The sequence below is a fragment of the Dromiciops gliroides genome, chromosome 3 (genome assembly GCF_019393635.1).
Source record: "Dromiciops gliroides isolate mDroGli1 chromosome 3, mDroGli1.pri, whole genome shotgun sequence".
Lineage (NCBI taxonomy): Eukaryota > Metazoa > Chordata > Mammalia > Microbiotheria > Microbiotheriidae > Dromiciops > Dromiciops gliroides.
The window spans coordinates 263,860,366-263,879,719 of record NC_057863.1 but is presented as its reverse complement, the minus strand read 5'-3'; the positions used below and the strand labels follow the sequence as shown (position 1 = coordinate 263,879,719).

Below are 19,354 nucleotides of genomic sequence, written 5' to 3'. Positions count from 1 at the left end.
CAGGGTGATTGTAACATATGTAAAACACTTAGTAAACCTTAAACATTTATAGATGCTATCTTCTCTTAATATGACAAACACAATTTCTATTTTGGGGGAGCTCCTTAAGTTTTCTGGCGTTTACTGAACAGGGGGAGTGTCTCAAGGTTAGACCTGCACTTTAGAATCTTTAGATCTACCAGCTTATATACTATGGATGGGGGTGGAAAGAGACGAGTCGGGGAGATTAGCTAGGAGCAGTACAAGTCTCAGTGGCTTGGGCCAAAGGGGAAGGGGGACGGTGGCTGCCTGACAAGAGAGAAGGGACGGGTGGGAGGGGTCCGGAAGTAGCTATGCCAAGATTTGACAGCGGACGGGATATGGTGGGTCAGGGAGGGGTAGAAGATTTCAGGTTTCAAACCTGGGTGACTGGGTACCTCCCACAGAAAACAGGGAAGTTCGGGGAAGGGGGGGAAGATAGCGAGGTCTGGCTGGCTGCTGAGTTTGGAATGCCCCCTAGATGGTGGACTGGAGCTAAGGAGGCCAAGAAAGCCTAGGAGGCCAGAGCAGGCACACAATCATTAAATCCAGGGAAACTGATGACGTCACCGGGAATGCGGCCTAAGAGATGAACCCCAGGACAGAGCCTTGGGGTACACAACGTGCAGTTGGGGCTGGTGTCTGCCGGTCCCCAAACCCGAAAGCGGGAGAGGATAGAAGCAGGAAGGCAATCGGGCCCCACCCGCAGGACAGCACTGCCCGGGGGCCCCGCAGCTGCCGAGTCTTCTTACTCCCGAAGAGGCCGGGCCGGCCACGCCCAGAACCAGAGCGCGGCGGCGGAGGCGGCGCTCGGGGCTGAGACCGACAGGAGGGGAGAGGAAAGCAGGGAAAGAAGGAAGGAGGGGTCATGAGGAAGGAGAGGAAGTGAGAGAAGTTAGAGGGAAGGGGCGTGGGGTGTTGCGCGCGCAGCCTTCCCAGCGGGCAGTGCGTGCTTTTTCTCCGGTTTGTTCGGTGTCTGTTCGTTGTGGTCCATAGTTACCATCTAGCTATGGCGCTCCACGTTCCCAAGGCTCCGGGCTTCGCCCAGATGCTGAAAGAAGGAGCTAAAGTAAGCGAATGAGGGGATTGGCGGGGAGAAAAACTGGCTCGGTGCTGGCCACTGTGGTGGGAGGTTAAAAAAGGCGAACTGAAGTGGATGGGCGCCTTTACGGGCTGGGCCGCTGGGAAGGAGAAGGTTCCAGACCGGGGATGGGGGGCGGGGCAGAGAGACCCACGCGGTGTGATCCGAGGCCTGGCCGCCCGACTTCTATCTAGTGCATGGACTGGAAAGGACGCACGGGCGCCTTGGAAGATGGGGCTGATCACGTGCTCCGGGGGCGCCACCCTAGGACACGCGTTAGCGCTTTGCTTTCTTATCCTCTGGAAATAAGCTCGCCCTAGCCCCAGATTTCCCAGCTCACCCTATTTGGTAGTGGAATGGGAAAGCTTTTAGAGGATATGGATCCAGAGATAGTGTGAGGGAAAGAAGTAGCACTTATTTAAGCACCTACTGTACTATTAGGTATGGCGATAGATTAAAAAAAAGATAAGAATAGGTCGTTGTCAAGGTGCTTATATTCTTAAATGACTAGCTCTATTACCCATGATCCTGTATTAATGCCAATAAGTGTATTAGAAACAAAACAGTTCACTGGGAGGTTCATGAGAGCAGGCTTCTTTCCCTTGGAAGGCTACGTTGAACCGAGGCATCACGGGTACAGTGGATAGAGTGCTGTCTTTAGAGAGTCTGGACCAGGGTATAAATCCCTCTTCTGGTGTTTATTATCTGTGAGCTTGACCTCGACTTAATTATTTGTAAAACGAAGGTGTTGTACTAGGTGGTCTCTGATGTCACTTCCAGCTCTAGATCCTAAGGAGCCCTCTGACTTTAATAGCTTCCATGTCTGCCAGAATATGATGATATTATCTCATTTGATCCTCAGAACAACTCTATGAAGTAGGTACTACAGATCCTTATTATCCCCATTTTACATATAAGAAAACTGAGATTCAAATTAAGTGACTTTTTCCATGGTCTCACCTAGTAAGTGGCTTAGTCAAGACTTAAAGTCTTGCCTAAGTAATTTTGAAATTATTGGAGTCTTTGATTTTTATTTCCTTTTCTCCCAGAAGATTAAAATTAGTCTTACCTAGATTTAGCTTGCCAGACTGTGGCCATGATTCCACGGCCAGGTCTTTCATGTAATTTCAGGGATATAGTAAGAGATTCTTTTATTATAACATTATGATGTCTTCTCACATTTTAACCATTTAAACTGACTAGGGTTGATTATGCTGAATTACTATCTGGATAGATAATTTCACCAGCAGAGTGAAAGAATATTTTGAAAAAGTTGAGGTTTTGAATGGGGATAAGAAGCAACAACTAAATGGATTGAGGAGTCTGGGGTCTTGCAAGCTTAGCTTGGAGGTATACAGTTCTTTCTGGGTGCTTGTTTTAAAACTGTGTTCCTAATAGAAACTTAAGAAATTTGTCCCTAAATTATGTAGTCATCTAGAAAGTGAGTTTGAGTGAAGAGCTCAACCATATTTATGATAATTATAAAATAATTTATTATATTCTTTCTATTTCAATATTTATTAAGTGCCTGTTATGAGTGGCAATGTGGCAAGTATTGTAGTGAAAAGAGAGCACTGACTGCCTATAGAATCAAGAACACTTGGGTTCAAGACCATGACAAATTCTGGCTTTGGCTCCTGCCTTGCAACAAAGAGATTTATAGAATTGCCTGGGACAGTGAGGGTTTAAGTGATTTAACCCAGGGTCACAAACTGGATTAATAGGAGTTCCCTCAGACCTTGAATTCAAATCCTGCCTTAGATGCTTAGTAGATATATGACTGAGGAAAGTTGCTTAAAATCTTTGAACCCCAGCTTCCTCATCTGTCATATGAGGATCATCTAACATGGTTTACTTTTAGTATCCAGCTCAAAGGGTGGTTATTAGAATAAAGTAAGATAATTATGTTTTTTATGTTGTAAGGCTATTACCATATATACCTGGTACTGTGCTAGATTTTAGGGTTACAAAAATGAAAAAAAGAACAGTCCCTGCCCCAAAGAACTTCTTAGAAGCCCAATAATTTTGAGCAACAGTAAATATGTGTTAATGGCAAAGTTGGCATTCAGTATCACTCAAAAATAGCATCTGTTATATAGAATGCCCCTGTATTCTGAATCAGAATCTGAAGTTCCTCTAAATATTGGCATAAAATTTTAGAATCATAGTAAGGGAAAGTTGTGGATCTAATGATGCATTTGGAATTAAAATAATATAATAATATAACTTAATTTATATCCTACCCTTTCCACTGCCTTTTGAGAAAGAGAAGCAGCATGTTTTCATCTTTAAACTGACCTCTAGTTCTAAAAATTCCTTTATGTTCAGGATGTTCATGACATGAAGCAGTTATGTGAAAGATGCCCCGGGGGGGGGGGTACAAAATGAATAAAGTAAATTTTTTCTATTTCACAAGTTCTTGTCTTACTGGTTAAATTTATCAACTGTATAATTTTAACTTTTTCTTTTAAAGCATTATTCAGGATTAGAGGAAGCTGTGTATAGGAATATACAAGCATGTAAGGAGCTTGCCCAGACTACCCGTACAGCATATGGACCAAATGGTAATCCTGAATTTATCATATGAGTCACTAATAGTTACTGCCTATGTTTTAAGATTCGTTTTATGTTTATATAAAATTAGACATTTCTTTACAGATCTGTAGCTATGGAAAAAATTAAAAATTTTTAAGACATAAGAGATTTGGGGTATGGACCCAAAATTGAAAGAGCAGAGGTCAGTGTCACTGATTGCCTTATTAAAAAAAGAAGTTTTAATAACTCTTGACCTTATTTTTGTTATGCAAGTTATGTCTAAGAAGAACTATTTCCTGGAGTAGGCCTTAATTTCCTCATCTTTAAAATAAAATGTGTAGATTTGATGATCTCTGAGGTGTTTTGCAGACAATAAATGCTACTAAAGATTCAGAGGCAAGTAGAGGTCACTTTTACCTGTGGTAAACAAGGAAGGTTTTATAGGAGAGGTATGGGTGAGCTTAGTCTTCAGGGATATTAGGGTCATGTGAAGCTGTATAAAAAGTAAACAATTAAAAATGCATGCTTTATGAGTATCTGGGGAAACTATTTATGGGGATGTTAATAGATTGTAAACTTTAAAGGGATATATAGAAATAATTTCTATCTTATTTTTAGGAATGAACAAAATGGTTATCAATCATCTGGAGAAGCTGTTCGTCACAAATGATGCAGCTACCATTTTAAGAGAGCTAGAAGTAAGTAATTAAGGATTCTTTGGTAGAATAAATAATAAAAAAAACCTTGTCTTATTCAAGAAATATCTTTTACTTCAGATTATTGTTATGGAAGATTTTCAATGAACAAATAGCTGTGCAGAAAGAAAGATGGATTTTAAGAATTTATTTTGGCCAACTAGAAAATTAGAAGGATTTCCTGAAATCCATTGCTGTTTAGAAGAATCTTTGTGTGATTTTTCTATTTTGCTATAGTTACATATCCTAGAAATTAATATTTGACAATATAAATAATTGATAGGATTAAAATTTATGAAAGATTTGTGTTAAACAGGAAGTAAAAATGAATTAAGAATGTATATTGGGGGACAGCTAGGTGGCACAGTAGATAAAGTACCAGCCCTGGATTCAGGAGGACCTGAATTCAAATCTTGCCTCAGACACTTGACATGTACTCGCTGTGTAACCTTGGGCAAGTCACTTAACCCTCATTGCCCCGCCAAAAAAACCCAAAAAACCAAAAACCACAGAATGTATATTGGCCAGATTATAACATTCATTCAGTGGGCAGTCCATTATTTTATGTACCCTGGACAGGCACTACATGCAGATGGACATTGTGCTAGAATCAGAACTGAATAAAAGGAGAGAAGAATGAATTACAGTTGGGAAAATACGCAACACTTTCAAAGGTCCCAAGCTGTTGATTAACAAACTACACCTATTTTACAACCAACAAGTATTTTTCTGGTTATACCATGATCTCTGAAGAATTAACATTTCACATGACTCAATAATGTAGAATTGTACAGTGGATGTAAGCTGTTACTTACATGTTACAGTTACATACTGTTACATTTCTGCGGTTTTCAGTAATAAAGACACTAACCACAATGTCTTATGCACAAAATGTGACACGCACACACATATGAGATAAGAAAAGGACATAAGCTAGTCTTGGAAAGAATGAGGGCTAACAGGTACATTCTAGGAGCTTCTCATGGAAGTTATGGCCCACAGCATTTTGGATAAGTCTTATTTGGAGGACTTATGGGGAAGACATCATCAAGAATTGCACAGATTTGAAGGTAGCTGTCCCAGTGTAGAGACTAAAAGATTGATGATCATAAAACCATCAGAATCACTTATTGATATTTTGATTGACTATAGATAATAGTTTGTTGTCACTAATTCTACCAGATGAATCTGAAGTCCCAACTTCTGTAGATATGAGTACAGAAACAGACTACCTCCACGGTTCCAGGACTGGTCAGTGTAGTAACATTAATGTAGAAAAGCCAAGCCAGTTTTGACATTGTTCAGACAATGCAGGACAGAGTTGTTTTTCTTTCTTCATCTGCGTTATTTTGTACACACAGTAAATGTTACCAGAATGCTTTATTAAGCTCATGTTTCCAGAGTATGGTGTATTTTATATTTGGAATTTTCTAAATAACTGGTCACACTTGAAGAACTAGCATTTATTTTAAGCATTTTCTTGGAAATCTTTTCAAAATTAAATGCTTTTCTGACTTATGTTCATGGACTGAACTTTTGTTTTTTCTTTTGTCATTTATTGTTTCTCTTGAGCAACTTAGCTCAGTTCTGCAATTTTCAGTAACAATAGTCTTGCCTGTTTGTATTAGGTATAAAACCTGAGAAAAAGAGTGGTACTAACTCTACCACAGGAAGATCAAACATTCAGCCTTGACCTTATTAACATAACTTCAATTAAATGCAAAAGAGAGATGTATGCTTAAATTAGGCACATTGGAGGTTTTACTAAAATTTAGGCAATGTTTCAAGGGAAAATATTTTAGCTTTTCAATTAAAATTCATATCTACCAATAGGTACAGCATCCTGCTGCAAAAATGATTGTAATGGCTTCTCACATGCAAGAGCAAGAGGTTGGGGATGGCACAAATTTTGTCCTTGTGTTTGCTGGAGCCCTTCTAGAGTTAGCCGAAGAACTCCTGAGAATTGGCCTGTCTGTTTCAGAGGCAAGTATTTCAATTTGTAATTCGCTCTCGTTTGAAGTATAATTTTAAAACAAGATCAATAAGCATCTGTGTACCCTTTTAAATCATTTCCTCTTTCATTTTCATGAGGAACTAAAATTTTTATTTACTATTTGTTACTAGTTTTAATGTAATATAGACCATAATTGTATTGTGTAATACCCCTGATTTTCTGTATACATGTATTTTATGCTTTCTTTTTTTAAATTAGGAACTTAGTCATCATCAAAAAAGTCTATTTCCGTAAAGATCAGAAAGAGATTTGCTTATGAAACCGAATCTCTAGTGGATTTAAAGTGTTTATTAACTTTAACATACTAGCATTAGGCATCATCCTTACTATATATGTCTACTTTTGAACTTCTTTTGCTCTCGTCTGTATATTTTTGCTTTTCATTGATGCTCTTTTCTTTTTTCTTCTTTTTTTAGCATCACTATCTCTACTTCTCCCAACATTCCCCTATGACATACTTGTCAAGCAAAAGCAAGTTTGTATTGTATTGGTTATACCTAAAGATGTATGTCTCACTCATTGCTTTGAGCAGAGTTAAGTCTTTCAGAATTATCCTTTACAATGTTGTACTCATTGTATAAATTATTCTTTTGGTACTCACATCACTTAACAGCAGTTCATACATCTCTTCACAAGTTTCTCTGGATCCATCCCTTTCATCAGTTCTTACATTGTAATAAGAATCCATTCTGTTTCATACGCCCATAATTTATCCTGGCATTCCCTAATTGATGAGCGCCCATTTTGTTTCTAGTTCTTTGTTGTGACAGAAAGTGCTGTTATAAATATCTTTGTACATGTAGGCCTTTTTTTCCTCTGTCTTTTATCTCTGGCTAGTGGCAGTATTGCTGGGATAAAGAGCAGGTAATTGAGTGACTTTGGGGCATAATTATAAATTGCTTTCTGGAATGTTTGGACCAATTTACAGGTTCACTGATACTTAATACATCAACATATCTGTCTTCCCATAGACCTCTAACAATTGTCATTTTAATTTTTTTCATCATTGCTAATCTGATAGGTATGTGATAGAAACTCAAGTTGTTTTTATAATGCATTGTACTCTTATTGTTAATGATTTGGAGCATTTTTTCTTTTGAGAACTAGTTAATTTTCTTTGACTATTTATGTATTGGGGAGTGTTTCTCTTAATGTTTGTATCAGTTCACTAATTGTACCTTCAGAGAATTAGAAGGGGGAAAGGCAGCAAAATTCTGATTTCATTGATCTTGTTTGTGCAAAGGCCTTTCAAATTTATGTAATCAAAATTGTCCAGTTTATCTTCTCATGATCTCTATCTTCTATTTGATTAAGAACTATTGGGAAAGGTATCTTTTTCCCCCCTTTTCTACCTTCTTTTAGCCAAACACTTTCTTAATTCCTTTTTAAAAAATTTGAACTTTGGGGGCAGCTAGGTGGCAATAAAGCACCAGCCTTGGCTTCAGAGGACCTGAGTTCAAATGTGGCCTCAGACACTTCCTAGCTGTGTGACCCTGGGCAAGTCACATAAATGAAACTGCATCTCTATTATATAGAGCTTGTTTTTCCTTTATAGATAAAAATCTGTCCTGCTTGAAATTGAACATTTTTTACCTGTCTTCTGTTCCCTTCCTCCAAAAGAGAAAAAACCTGTGTGATCAAACCGCAGTCTTACAATACAAATTCCCACATTGGCCATATCCATAAACATGTCTCATTCTGCATAAGAATGTTAATTTCCAACAGTTATTTGACATAGTTCTAGAAATGATAGCTATAGTAGTAAGAGAAAAGAAAGAAATTAAAGGAATAGTAATAGAAAATACAGTTTATTGCTTTTTTTCAGAAGATGACAGTTTATGAAAAACCCTATCTAAAATCAACTAAAAAGTTATCAACTTTTATAGTAAAGAAGGATATGAAAATACGACAGAATGACCAGTGCTTCTGTATATTAACAAATCAGAGTGACAAAAAGAAATTCTGTTCAAAATAACTACATTGCATATAAAATATCTAGGAGTCCATTTAGCAGGACTCACAGGAATTTATTAATATAATTACAAAATGCTTCTTACAAAAATAAGGAACATTTAATCAGAAAGAAATTGATTTCTCATGGTAGGGCTATGTTACACATAATAAAAATGGTAGTACTACATAAATTAATTTGCAGATTAAGTGTGTTATCAACCAAACTACCAAAAGTAATACATACAGAATTTTAAAAATAATTCTTCTAGAGGAACAAGTGGTCAAGAGCCTATGGGGAAATAATGAATATATGTGAAAAGGATAGGAGCTTCATAACACCAGAACTATACTTTAAGCAGAAAAGTTGATCGATGAAAGAGATAAGCTACACAAAATGAAAAAACAATTGGAACATGGTAGCATAAATCCAATGCAGGATAGAGACTCATTATTCAACAAAAACTGATGGGCAAACTGGAAAGCAGTTTGGCAAAAATTAGGTTTATACCACATCTCACCATACACCACAATATTCTTCAAATGGATATACAGCCCAAATGTAAAAGATGACATCATGAACACATTAGAGGCACTTCCTTCAGCAGTATTCAGAGGGTGTAGTAAGGCAGGACTAACTTTGGCTAGAGAAGAGCACCTATAAAACAATGGGGCAAAGGATTCAAGAGCAAAGGACCATATAGAGTTGAAATGGTTAACCTTTGTGTAGAAGTTAAAGACACTGAAGTCTGAAATTAGTGAGCGTTTACAGAAATAAATTGTTTTCCAAGAAATTTTTTTGGTACTCAAAGAAGGTAGAAAAAAAAGAGAAAAGAAATGTGGTCAATATTAGCCATCTATAATTTGTTCTCCTTTCTTCACGTAGTCTAAATCTTAATCATGGGTTCTTATAGTTTCTTTCTTTCTGATGCTCTTTTACAATCCACTCTCTAAAGTTTGCTTTGCTTGTGACTATTTCTTCGCTGTCCTCATGTTGTGTTTTTTAATTTGATATTTCTGTACCAAACTCTGTTCAGCTCTCCTTTGTCCAGTTCAGATGAAAGTTAGATTCATGAAGAGCACACTAGCTTCTCCATGTTTGTATAATTTTTTTATCAAGAACTTTGATTATAAAAGTTGCTTCCTTTTTCTCATTTTCATCACTTTTCTCTGCTTTTTCTTTTTTATCTTAAAACAGACAACATGAAACCAAGCCATTCCCAGGTTCTTTGTCTTATTTACCTGACTCTATGCCCTTGAAGACAGTAAGATTCTGAAGGGACATTTATTTCTTTTCCCCATTAGAATAAGCAGCTTATCATTTAAGTCCTTTTTGATTGCTCAGAATGTTTTTACATTTTAGAACGTTTGCTCTTGCAGCTGTTTTCATTTTAAAGATTCTGCCCAGCTTGGGTCCAGATGCTTGAAAGTAGCCTATTATGTTAAAAGTCCAGTGTTTTGTTTGTTTTTCCTCAGTAAAATTTTACTTGGCTTGATAGAATCTGATTATAAGCCTTTTATCTTTTTGACTTTTGGAATGTCATTTCTCTCCTCTGTAGAAGTAGCTTGTGTGATCCTTGGTTTTTGAATTCTTTATTTCTGATTGCTTTAAGATTGTATTCTTTAATAGGGAAGTTCTGGATTTTGATTGATGTTCATTTTGTTTTAGGAGGTGACCAGTGGATTCTATTTTTACTTTATTCTCTGGATCTAATGTTGAAGTATAGTGGTCAAGGGTTTTTTGTTTGTTCGTGTTTTCTAGGGAGTCCAAGTCATAAAATTTCCTTGAACTGTTTTCCAGATCACTTGTTTTCGATGGTAGATGAATTACATTTCTGATATTTATTTTTGTCTCAGAGGTTTGAGTTCTATTGTAAGGTTTTTCACATTTTGTTCTAAGCTATTTATTCTTCCTGTTTTTTCCTCAGGATTACTTTTTGCTTCATTTTTTCCTGGTACTATTGTTCTTGTGGCCAAGCCATTTTATCTGAGGTGCTGCTTGGATTTATTTTAGAATTACTGAGTTTTTCCAGTTTATACCTCTTGGTATTATTATCTTCATTGTATTAAGCATTTTCTTCTGTTTACTAATGTATTTAGCCTCAATTTCTTGATTGGAAATAGATACTTGGGTCAGATTCCACTACCTCCCATACTCTTGGATGGTATGGCAGGCCTTGCTAGGTCCTGTCTCCTCTCTCCCCTGATGTAGACAATATTCATTGCCTTTGCAGTTATACTACACAGCCCTGTCTCCCCCAAATCTTTATACATGCCTGACTTTTATCTTATTCTCCTGGTGATTTGACTCAGGTTTTGGCCTTGGTCCCTTCTTGTTCAGTCTAGAATGTGGCTTTGGCTTTGTCCCCTGCTGTGGCCTTAAGAAGCCCTAATTGGATGTTTTTACTTGTGTTGGTAGCAGACCTCCAAGTTCCCAGGTACTATGCTGGTTCTTTCTCCTGCTCTGGCTTCAACACAGGCATTTTGTGAAGTGATATAGCACCTGGCACATACTAGAACTTCAAAATGATCATTTAAAAATCATAGTTCATTTTATTGTTTTGAAAGATAATTATTGTCCTTTATATTTTAGGTCATAGAAGGTTATGAAATAGCTTGCAGAAAAGCCCATGAAATTCTTCCTGATTTGGTATGTTGTTCTGCAAAAAATCTTAGAGACATTGATGAAGTATCAGCTCTGCTTCAGACCTCCATTATGAGCAAGCAGTATGGAAATGAAGTCTTTTTGGCAAAGCTTATTTCCCAGGCATGTGGTAAGTAAATTTTAATAAACCCACACAGCCCTTTTCCTCTGAAAGTTCAGTATCTTTTGGTTTGGTTTGGTTGTTAAAACTGATAGGTGATGATTTCGAACAGCTTCAAAGTAATAGTGGAGTATGTACATATATACATACATGCATACATGTATATACATGCATGATGTGCTTGAACTTAAAAAACAAAAACAGAGTCACTGACAGGGGTGGAGGGAACCATTTAAATGACTGAATGTCCTGGAATGGGTGTCAGAATGGGGACAGGAAGCTTCTTTTCTCTCAGTCTTGGTTCCCTCATGCGAGCATTTCACTACAGGAAGAAACTCTTCATACCCATAGACCAGTGGTGTTAAACCAAAATAGGAATGGGGATCGCTGAACCAATGTGACTTAGTTTTAAAATGTAATATTATCTGTTGTGTTTTCATTTGTTCTAAATATTTCCCACTTACATTTTAATCTGGTTTGGTCTGTACTTTTGACACCTATGCTCTAGAAAGTCTGTTAGGCCAATAGAACTAAAAGTGGAATAGCCTTTGTTACTTTCCTACCCTTCCTTCCTGGTCAGCCAGAAGATTTGTCCTTTGTTCTTTTTAACTTCTTGTGTTCTCTTTTCCTGCTTGGTGAAACAGTTTTAAAAAAGCACTTTGGTGGTATAATTAATTACCCCTTAATAAAATCACACTTATATGTGAAGCCTGTTCAAGAATTTTTTCTCCTAATTATGTTTTCCTGTCTACAGTTGTTTCCATAGCAACCATCTCAGAACCATCTGTTCTCTTAATAGACTGTCTTATTTTATTTTTCCTAATAGTATTTTATTTTTTTCCCAATTACATCTAAAGATAGTTTTCAACATTCATTTTTGTAAGATTTTGAGTTCCAAATTTTTCTTCCTCCCTTCCCCCTCCCCAAGATGGCAGGCAATCTGATATAGGTATGTACAATTGTGTTAAACATATTTCCACCATCACAACAAGAGGGAAAAATCACAAGAAAGAAAACAACAAATAAAATGAAAATAGTATGCTTCAATCTGCATTCAGACTCCATAGCATAGTTCTTTTTCTGGATGTGGAGAACATTTTCCATCATGAGTCTTTTGGAATTTCCTTGTATTACTGAGAAGAACTAATAGACTGCCTTATTTTAGAGAGACCAGGTATTCTATTTTTGTGGGTTTTAGGGATTCTCAAGGGTAATTTTGATTGTAATTTTGTTTTTGTTTTGTGGTTGCTGCCGTTTTGCTTTATGCCCTGACTTAAGAACCTAGCTCCTCTGAAGATGCACCCTCACTATCTGGTGGTGCTAATTATTTTTTCCCTACAATTCTCTATTTTTTACAAAGGCACCACCAGCCTTCCAGTCTTCCATATTCATAACCTTGACATTATCTTAGACAGGATCTTCACTTTTCCCCTTGCCACATATCCAGTCGATTCTGGCATATGACCTTTTCAATCTACTGACACAGCTGTCACCTTCATTTAGGCTTTCAACACTTAACTCCTAGATTAATGCAACAGCCTCCTATTTGGTCTGTTTTTTCAAGTCTCCATTGAGTCCTTCCTGTCTGCTACTGCTACCAAAGTAATTTTCCTTAAGCACAGATCTAACCATGTGACTCTCCTACTCAGACATTTAATTCCAGTGAGACTCTTGCCCCTAGGATAAAATTAATATATCCTTATCTCCTCCTCCCCCCATCCCCACCCCACCCTTTTCATTTAAAGCTTTTATAACCTGGCCCCAACCTATCTTTGCAATCTCATTGAACATTTCACCTTCCTACACTTTGATCTAGCCAAACTGGCCTTCTCTCTGTCTCATATATGACATTCTATCTGTCTGCATGCCTTCACACTCAGTCCCTTACTCCATTCCCCCATACCTGGAATTCCTTGTCTCTGCCTCACAGAGCCCAACTCTTCCTTTAAGACACATCTCAGGGGCAGCTAGGTGGCGCAGTAGATAAAGCATCATCCTTGGATTCAGGAGGACCTGAGTTCAAATCCTGCCTCAGACACTTGACACTACCTGTGTGACCCTGGGCAAGTCACTTAACCCTTTTTGCCCCACAAAACAAGAAAGACATCTCAAAGCATGAAGCTTTGCCCTTAACCATCCCTCAAGTTGCCTAGTGCCTTCTCTCCCAAACTCTACCATATATAAATTGGCATTTATTCATTTTGTATTTATGCTTTATGTATGTTTATATATATCTTCCTGTGAGTAAGGATTATTTCATTCTTGTAACTTGTATCTCCAGCATGCCTGGCACATAGTGGGGTACTTAATAAATGCTTGTTGATTGATTTGACTGGTAATCTTTTTCTTCAACAGTATCTATTTTTCCTGATTCTGGTCACTTCAATGTTGATAATATCAGAGTGTGTAAAATTTTGGTAAGTTATGAAAATCATTTACTTCATTTTAATTTAGCAAAACAGTTGGTTAAATTTTACCTGTTACTTTGTGCATAGAAAAACCAATATTATTTAACTTATTTTTTAAAAACCAACAAAATAGGCTTTATAAATGTAATTTGTTATTTGGATATTTTTAGGTGGCAGAAAATCTAACCTTCCATTCAAAATATGGTCATTTTACATCCATTTTTGGATGGCCATAAGTTGTTTTTAATTAAATTTTTAGATTCAGACATTAAAAATCGTGGTTATATTTTTAGTAATGTATGTTGGACTACAGCAGAGTAAACCAGCAAACTAATCTAGAATGGGGCTGACATTGGCAGATTGCTATCTTACCATAATAAAATAGAGCTGGTCTGTTGTACATTGTTTTGCTCTAATGCTAATCGTGGTATATGGATGGACCTGGGTTCTTAAAAGCCATACCAGTGGAATGTAAGCTCTCAGAGTCTTCCAGATTGGAAAATATTTAAAGTATGATATTCGAAGGGTATCTGACATTTTAGGGTTAGACTACTAAATTCAGAGAGCTTTATCAACCAGATTCATTGTGGAATAATAAATGTTTTCATTTAAAATCACAACTCTTCTGGGTTATAGGAGAATTATGATCTGTATCTTTGAGGGGAGTACCACACCGATTTAAATCAAGTTTATTGAAGCATATTAAAGCTTTATATATTCAATGCTTTGGAATTTCATTAAACAATGTTTTGGGTAATAAAGCATTCTGATTATTTAATTCATTTGGGTCCTAGCTAACTATATTTTACTATATTTGTTCATTTGTTTTTAAAGAATACATTTAGATATCCCACCTATTGTCATGTGGTCTCAAGATTTTGTTTTCTTTCACAGGGCTCTGGCATCTATTCCTCTTCAGTATTGCATGGTATGGTTTTTAAGAAAGAAACTGAAGGTGATGTCACTTCAGTGAAAGACGCTAAAATAGCGGTGTATTCTTGTCCTTTTGATGGCATGATAACTGAAACCAAGGTAGATGTCAGTTTAAGAATTAATGATCTCATAGATTAAGTTGTGAGGTGTGCACCTTTTTTGGGGGGGGGGGGAGGCAATTGGGGTTAAGTGACTTGCCCAGGGTCACACAGCTAGTAAGTGTCAAGTGTCTGAGGCCAGATTTGAACTCAGGTACTTCTGATTCCAGGGCTGGTGCTGTATCTACTGCGCCACCTAGCTGCCCCTGCACTTACTTTCTAAAGGCATAGCCAGAATATTACAAAAATTGGGTGCAGCTTTATTTAGAGGCAGCAAGGTTCCGTACTCTTGAACCTAGTCAGGAAGACCTGAATTCAAATCCTGCCTCAGTCCATTAATAGTCATTTAATCTCTTTCTGACCCAGTTTCCTTATCTGTAAAATGGAGATAATAATTAGCATCTACTTCCCAGGGTTATTGTGAGGATCAAATGAGATAATATATTGTGCCTTGTACATAGTAGGTGCTTAGCAAATACTTATTTCCTTGTAGAAAATGTTTGAATTACAACTTTACACTTGGGAACTTTTGAAAAGGAATTTAATAATCCTGTTCTTAAGGGGATATGACTGACTAATGTAACTGTTAGTTTTGTGTGGGTAGCATTTCCTTGAAAGGAATAGTATACAATGGTATACAATATAACTATACCAAAGAATAGTATACATTTTAACAGACCTATAAACTCAGAGGGCCAGTACTTACTCTACTGCAAAGTTTCAATGGTAGTCTTGGATTTGTTCACAGAAGTTCTAGGGGTTCCGTGGTCTTGACAATCTATAAAACTCTTAAGAATTACTGAGCCCATGAGATTGAAGTTGGAGGAACACAGAAAGGGTCTTTTTGTGCAACTTTCTCTTCTTTATTATGACAGATGGAGGAGAAAGAACCAAGTTATATTTTCAGGATGTACAAATAAGAAATTACATGTGAAATAAAATTTTTAAATGGGTTTTTATGCTTTAAATAAAATTTTATCTTGACAGGGAACAGTACTGATAAAGACTGCGGAAGAACTAATGAATTTTAGCAAAGGAGAAGAAAATCTTATGGATTCACAAGTTAAAGCTATTGCTGATTCTGGTGCAAATGTAATAGTAACAGGTGGAAAAGTTGCAGATATGGCTCTTCATTATGCTAACAAATACAATATAATGTTGGTCAGGTGAGAATTGAATGCCTTTTTATATTTTTAAGAAAGTCATTTGCATATTATTTCAATGCAAAGAAATTCTTGATAAAAAGTATATTTGGGTGTGTTTGAAGAAACCAGTGATCACTGACTGATTCTTGTCAAAGTTAGTTTTTACCTTGCGGACCCCCTGAAAGGGAAGGGGGGAGGCTCTTTTTACCACCCCCACTCCCACCCCTCCTGGTTTTTGAGAGCTGCTGAAATAGAATTCCATGGGTACCAACATAATTTAGGCTGTCATCTTATCCCCCACATTGTCCCATGAACAGCCCAGCCCCTTCACCTGATTTTCTGATCATAAATTTCCTTGGTGTTACATTTAATACTTTTTCTTACACACAAGCCTTTGTTGGTAATATGATATAGCCAGTTTGCCCTTTGAGTCACTTAGAGATTTGATTCTATTTAAGATTGAAATTGTGGTATTCCATGATTTGTAGCCATATAGCATAATCTGAAGATTACTTGGGGCTTTATCAGAAAACAGCTTGGAATCATTTAAAGTGGTATACATTTTCCCAAATGCAATCCAGAGATAGTCATTTCTGGGCCAGCTTATTATCTAGCCTTCCCTTTGCCCTGACCCCATGCATACAAATTGCATAGTAAGAAATAGGAACCTGGCTACTTGTGCCTCTTGGATGAAATGGGAGTCACCATTTCTAATCTTCCTGTTGTGATGGAGGACCATCAGGCCTTAGCACATAAATTGAAACTATTTCCTAAGGTCTTCTGAGTCATCTGATCTACTGATGTACTCTAAACACTTTGGGGCTTTGACATCCACCTTGTGGCTGTACCCTTAGGATTTCCAAGCCTTTTCATCTGCCCTGAAGCTGAACGATCTCATATATTTTGTCTCCCTCCTCCCACCCCAGTTTGAGTTGAGTTCCTCCCCTTTTAAAAATTTGCATTAATAAATGCTTTTCCATTTATTCATCTGCAGTGCCCTTCAAACTATGGAATAAGCCAGTGGATTGCCCATCAGATGCTTGCAGTACTCTGGTCAATAGGCATACTTCTTCCACTCAGTATGGCCCCCCCAAAATTGAAAAATTTAGATACTTATGTAAGGTGGCAGATTATTGAAATTAATTGTATAAACTGAAGGGCACCAGAAAATTCTATCATTAGGTAGAGTGTTTAATTGCAAGATATTTTAGGTAGAATTTGTGGTAGAAAATTGCAGTTTCATGTGCAGTCTATTAAGTCATACCTTTTTCTGTATATTAACACAGTGAATTTACAGTTTTGTTTTGTTTTAAAAGGTTGAATTCAAAATGGGATCTCCGAAGACTGTGTAAAACTGTTGGTGCTATTGCCCTTCCTAGACTGGTATGTATGTTGAAATAAGTTCATTTTTGGAAAGTTTTTATTACTTTGATTGTATTAATAAAATTCTTTTTCCAGACTCCCCCTGTACTTGAAGAAATGGGCCATTGTGACAGTGTTTATTTATCAGAGGTTGGAGACACACAAGTGGTTGTTTTTAAGCATGGTAAATATATGCCTTTGAAGAATAATTGTTTATGGTTGACAGTGTTTTCTCATTTAAAATTTTCAACATCTGTTTTTATATCTCATTTATGGTTTTTTTTTTAAAAACCTTTCAATTCTTACAGAAAAGGAAGATGGTGCCATTTCTACTATAGTACTTCGGGGTTCTACAGATAATCTAATGGATGACATAGAAAGGGCAGTAGATGATGGTGTTAATACTTTCAAAGTTCTCACAAGGGTATGAACAAATTTGTGTGGTGATACAGTAAATCTTTTTGCATGTCTTTATCTCTAAAATCCTATAAATAATCCTCTGATTATTTTTTTAATTTATTATTTATAATCCTATGGTTATTTTTTACATACAACACCCGTTCACAATCCCCCAGTCCCCCTTCCCCCCCAAAAAGCTTTTGACTTCAAATTTGTAGTAAGTAGTTGGATATTTGGAATGAACTGTCTTTCATTATAGGATAAGCGTCTTGTGCCTGGAGGTGGAGCAACAGAAATTGAACTGGCCAAACAGATCACATCTTACGGAGAGGTATACCAATTTCTCTGTTTATTTATACTTAGGTCAAAATTAAAAACATTTTTTTCTAGACAAAAACATTTTATTTTTTTTTTAGACATGTCCTGGACTCGAACAATATGCCATCAAGAAATTTGCAGAAGCATTTGAAGCTATTCCCCGAGCATTGGCAGAAAATTCTGGAGTTAAAGCTAATGAAGTGATCTCAAAACTTTATGCAGTACATCAAGAAGGAAACAAAAATGTTGGATTAGATATTGAGGTTGGAGCATAACTATTTTCTTTTTTCTTTTTTTTTTTTTTACACGGCAATGAGGGTTAAGTGACTTGCCCAGGGTCACACAGCTAGTGTCAAGTGTCTGAGGCTGGATTTGAACTCAGGTCCTCCTGAATCCAAGGCCAGTGCTTTATCCACTGAGCCACCTAGCTACCGCATAACTATTTTCTTGAGAGTACAACTGTAAAAACTTTAATGATATAAAATTGTACATTTGAGAATCCAGGTTTCACAGCTTAAGTAGCAGCAAACCTTCTGAGAGTATTTTTGTGGCTTATAATTTGCATTTGGGTACATACATGTTTAGAAAGAAAAATAATAAACATAATTTCATTTTATTGGCAGGCTGAAACTGCTGCAGTAAAGGATATGTTGGAAGCTGGCATTCTAGATACTTATCTTGGAAAATACTGGGCTATCAAGTTGGCTACTAATGCTGCAGTTACTGTACTCAGAGTTGATCAGGTGGGTTGGAAAAGACAAAATAATCTGAGTATCATGTACCCACCCCCAAGATTCCAAAGTGTTTTCAACTAATTTAAGTGAAGGAATTTGAAAGATGTGATATGGTCATTATTGGAAAGCTTAAGAGAAAAAATAGCCCAAGATAGATGAAGTGATGGGGTGCCTCAGTTTTTGAAAAGTATAAGAAATCTAAAACTTATTCAAAATACTTGTAGACAAAAACAGTCTAGGATGGACTGTTAGATTCAGACAGCTCTATTCATCTGACAAGTCTTTTGTAATCTCTTCATGGACAGGATTAAAGTTAGAATGTTCTAGCACCATAAAATCCTAGATGCTATATATAGCAGGTTTTGCTCCAAAATAAAGCTGGGATAAGGGTGAGTGAACCTGCTATAGTTAATTTACGTAAAGTTGGGTTTCATATAGAATATTTATATTATAATAAAGTTTTGCATTTATATACAGTGTATTAGATGACATTAAAAATGGAATCAATAAAAGGTTTTTTATTTTTTAATAGATAATCATGGCAAGACCAGCTGGTGGTCCAAAACCTCCAACAGGAAAAAAGGATTGGGATGATGATCAAAATGACTGAACAGGTTAATTGAACATCTCAAGTTAAAAGATCCTGTTTGTATTCCAAGATGATAAATAAATACTATCAAATTTTTATGGCCAGTGTTTTTTCACATTTGCTTCTCTGTCAATCTCACGCACAATTTTAGCTGCAATGCATGTTGTTTTTTTTTTTTAAGTGAGGCAGTTGGGGTTAAGTGACTTGCCCAGGGTCACACAGCTAGTAAGTGTCAAGTGTCTGAGACCGGATTAGAACTCAGGTACTCCTGACTCCAGGCCCGGTGCTCTAACCACTGCGCCACCTAGCT

General features: G+C 36.8%; 1 protein-coding gene across 1 annotated transcript; it reads left to right on the top strand.

Moving 5' to 3' along the window:
* The first annotated feature begins 915 nt into the window (after positions 1 to 915).
* On the top strand, positions 916 to 19,140 carry CCT8 (chaperonin containing TCP1 subunit 8). The gene is made up of 15 exons (XM_043998431.1): positions 916 to 1,087; positions 3,573 to 3,663; positions 4,253 to 4,332; positions 6,163 to 6,312; positions 10,887 to 11,067; positions 13,414 to 13,475; positions 14,361 to 14,498; positions 15,485 to 15,663; positions 16,959 to 17,025; positions 17,101 to 17,188; positions 17,313 to 17,428; positions 17,663 to 17,734; positions 17,820 to 17,984; positions 18,345 to 18,464; positions 18,988 to 19,140. The coding sequence occupies exons 1-15, from the start codon at positions 1,028 to 1,030 to the stop codon at positions 19,063 to 19,065; spliced, it is 1,647 nt and encodes a 548-aa protein (XP_043854366.1). The 5' UTR covers positions 916 to 1,027; the 3' UTR covers positions 19,066 to 19,140.
* Positions 19,141 to 19,354: the final 214 nt, after the last annotated feature.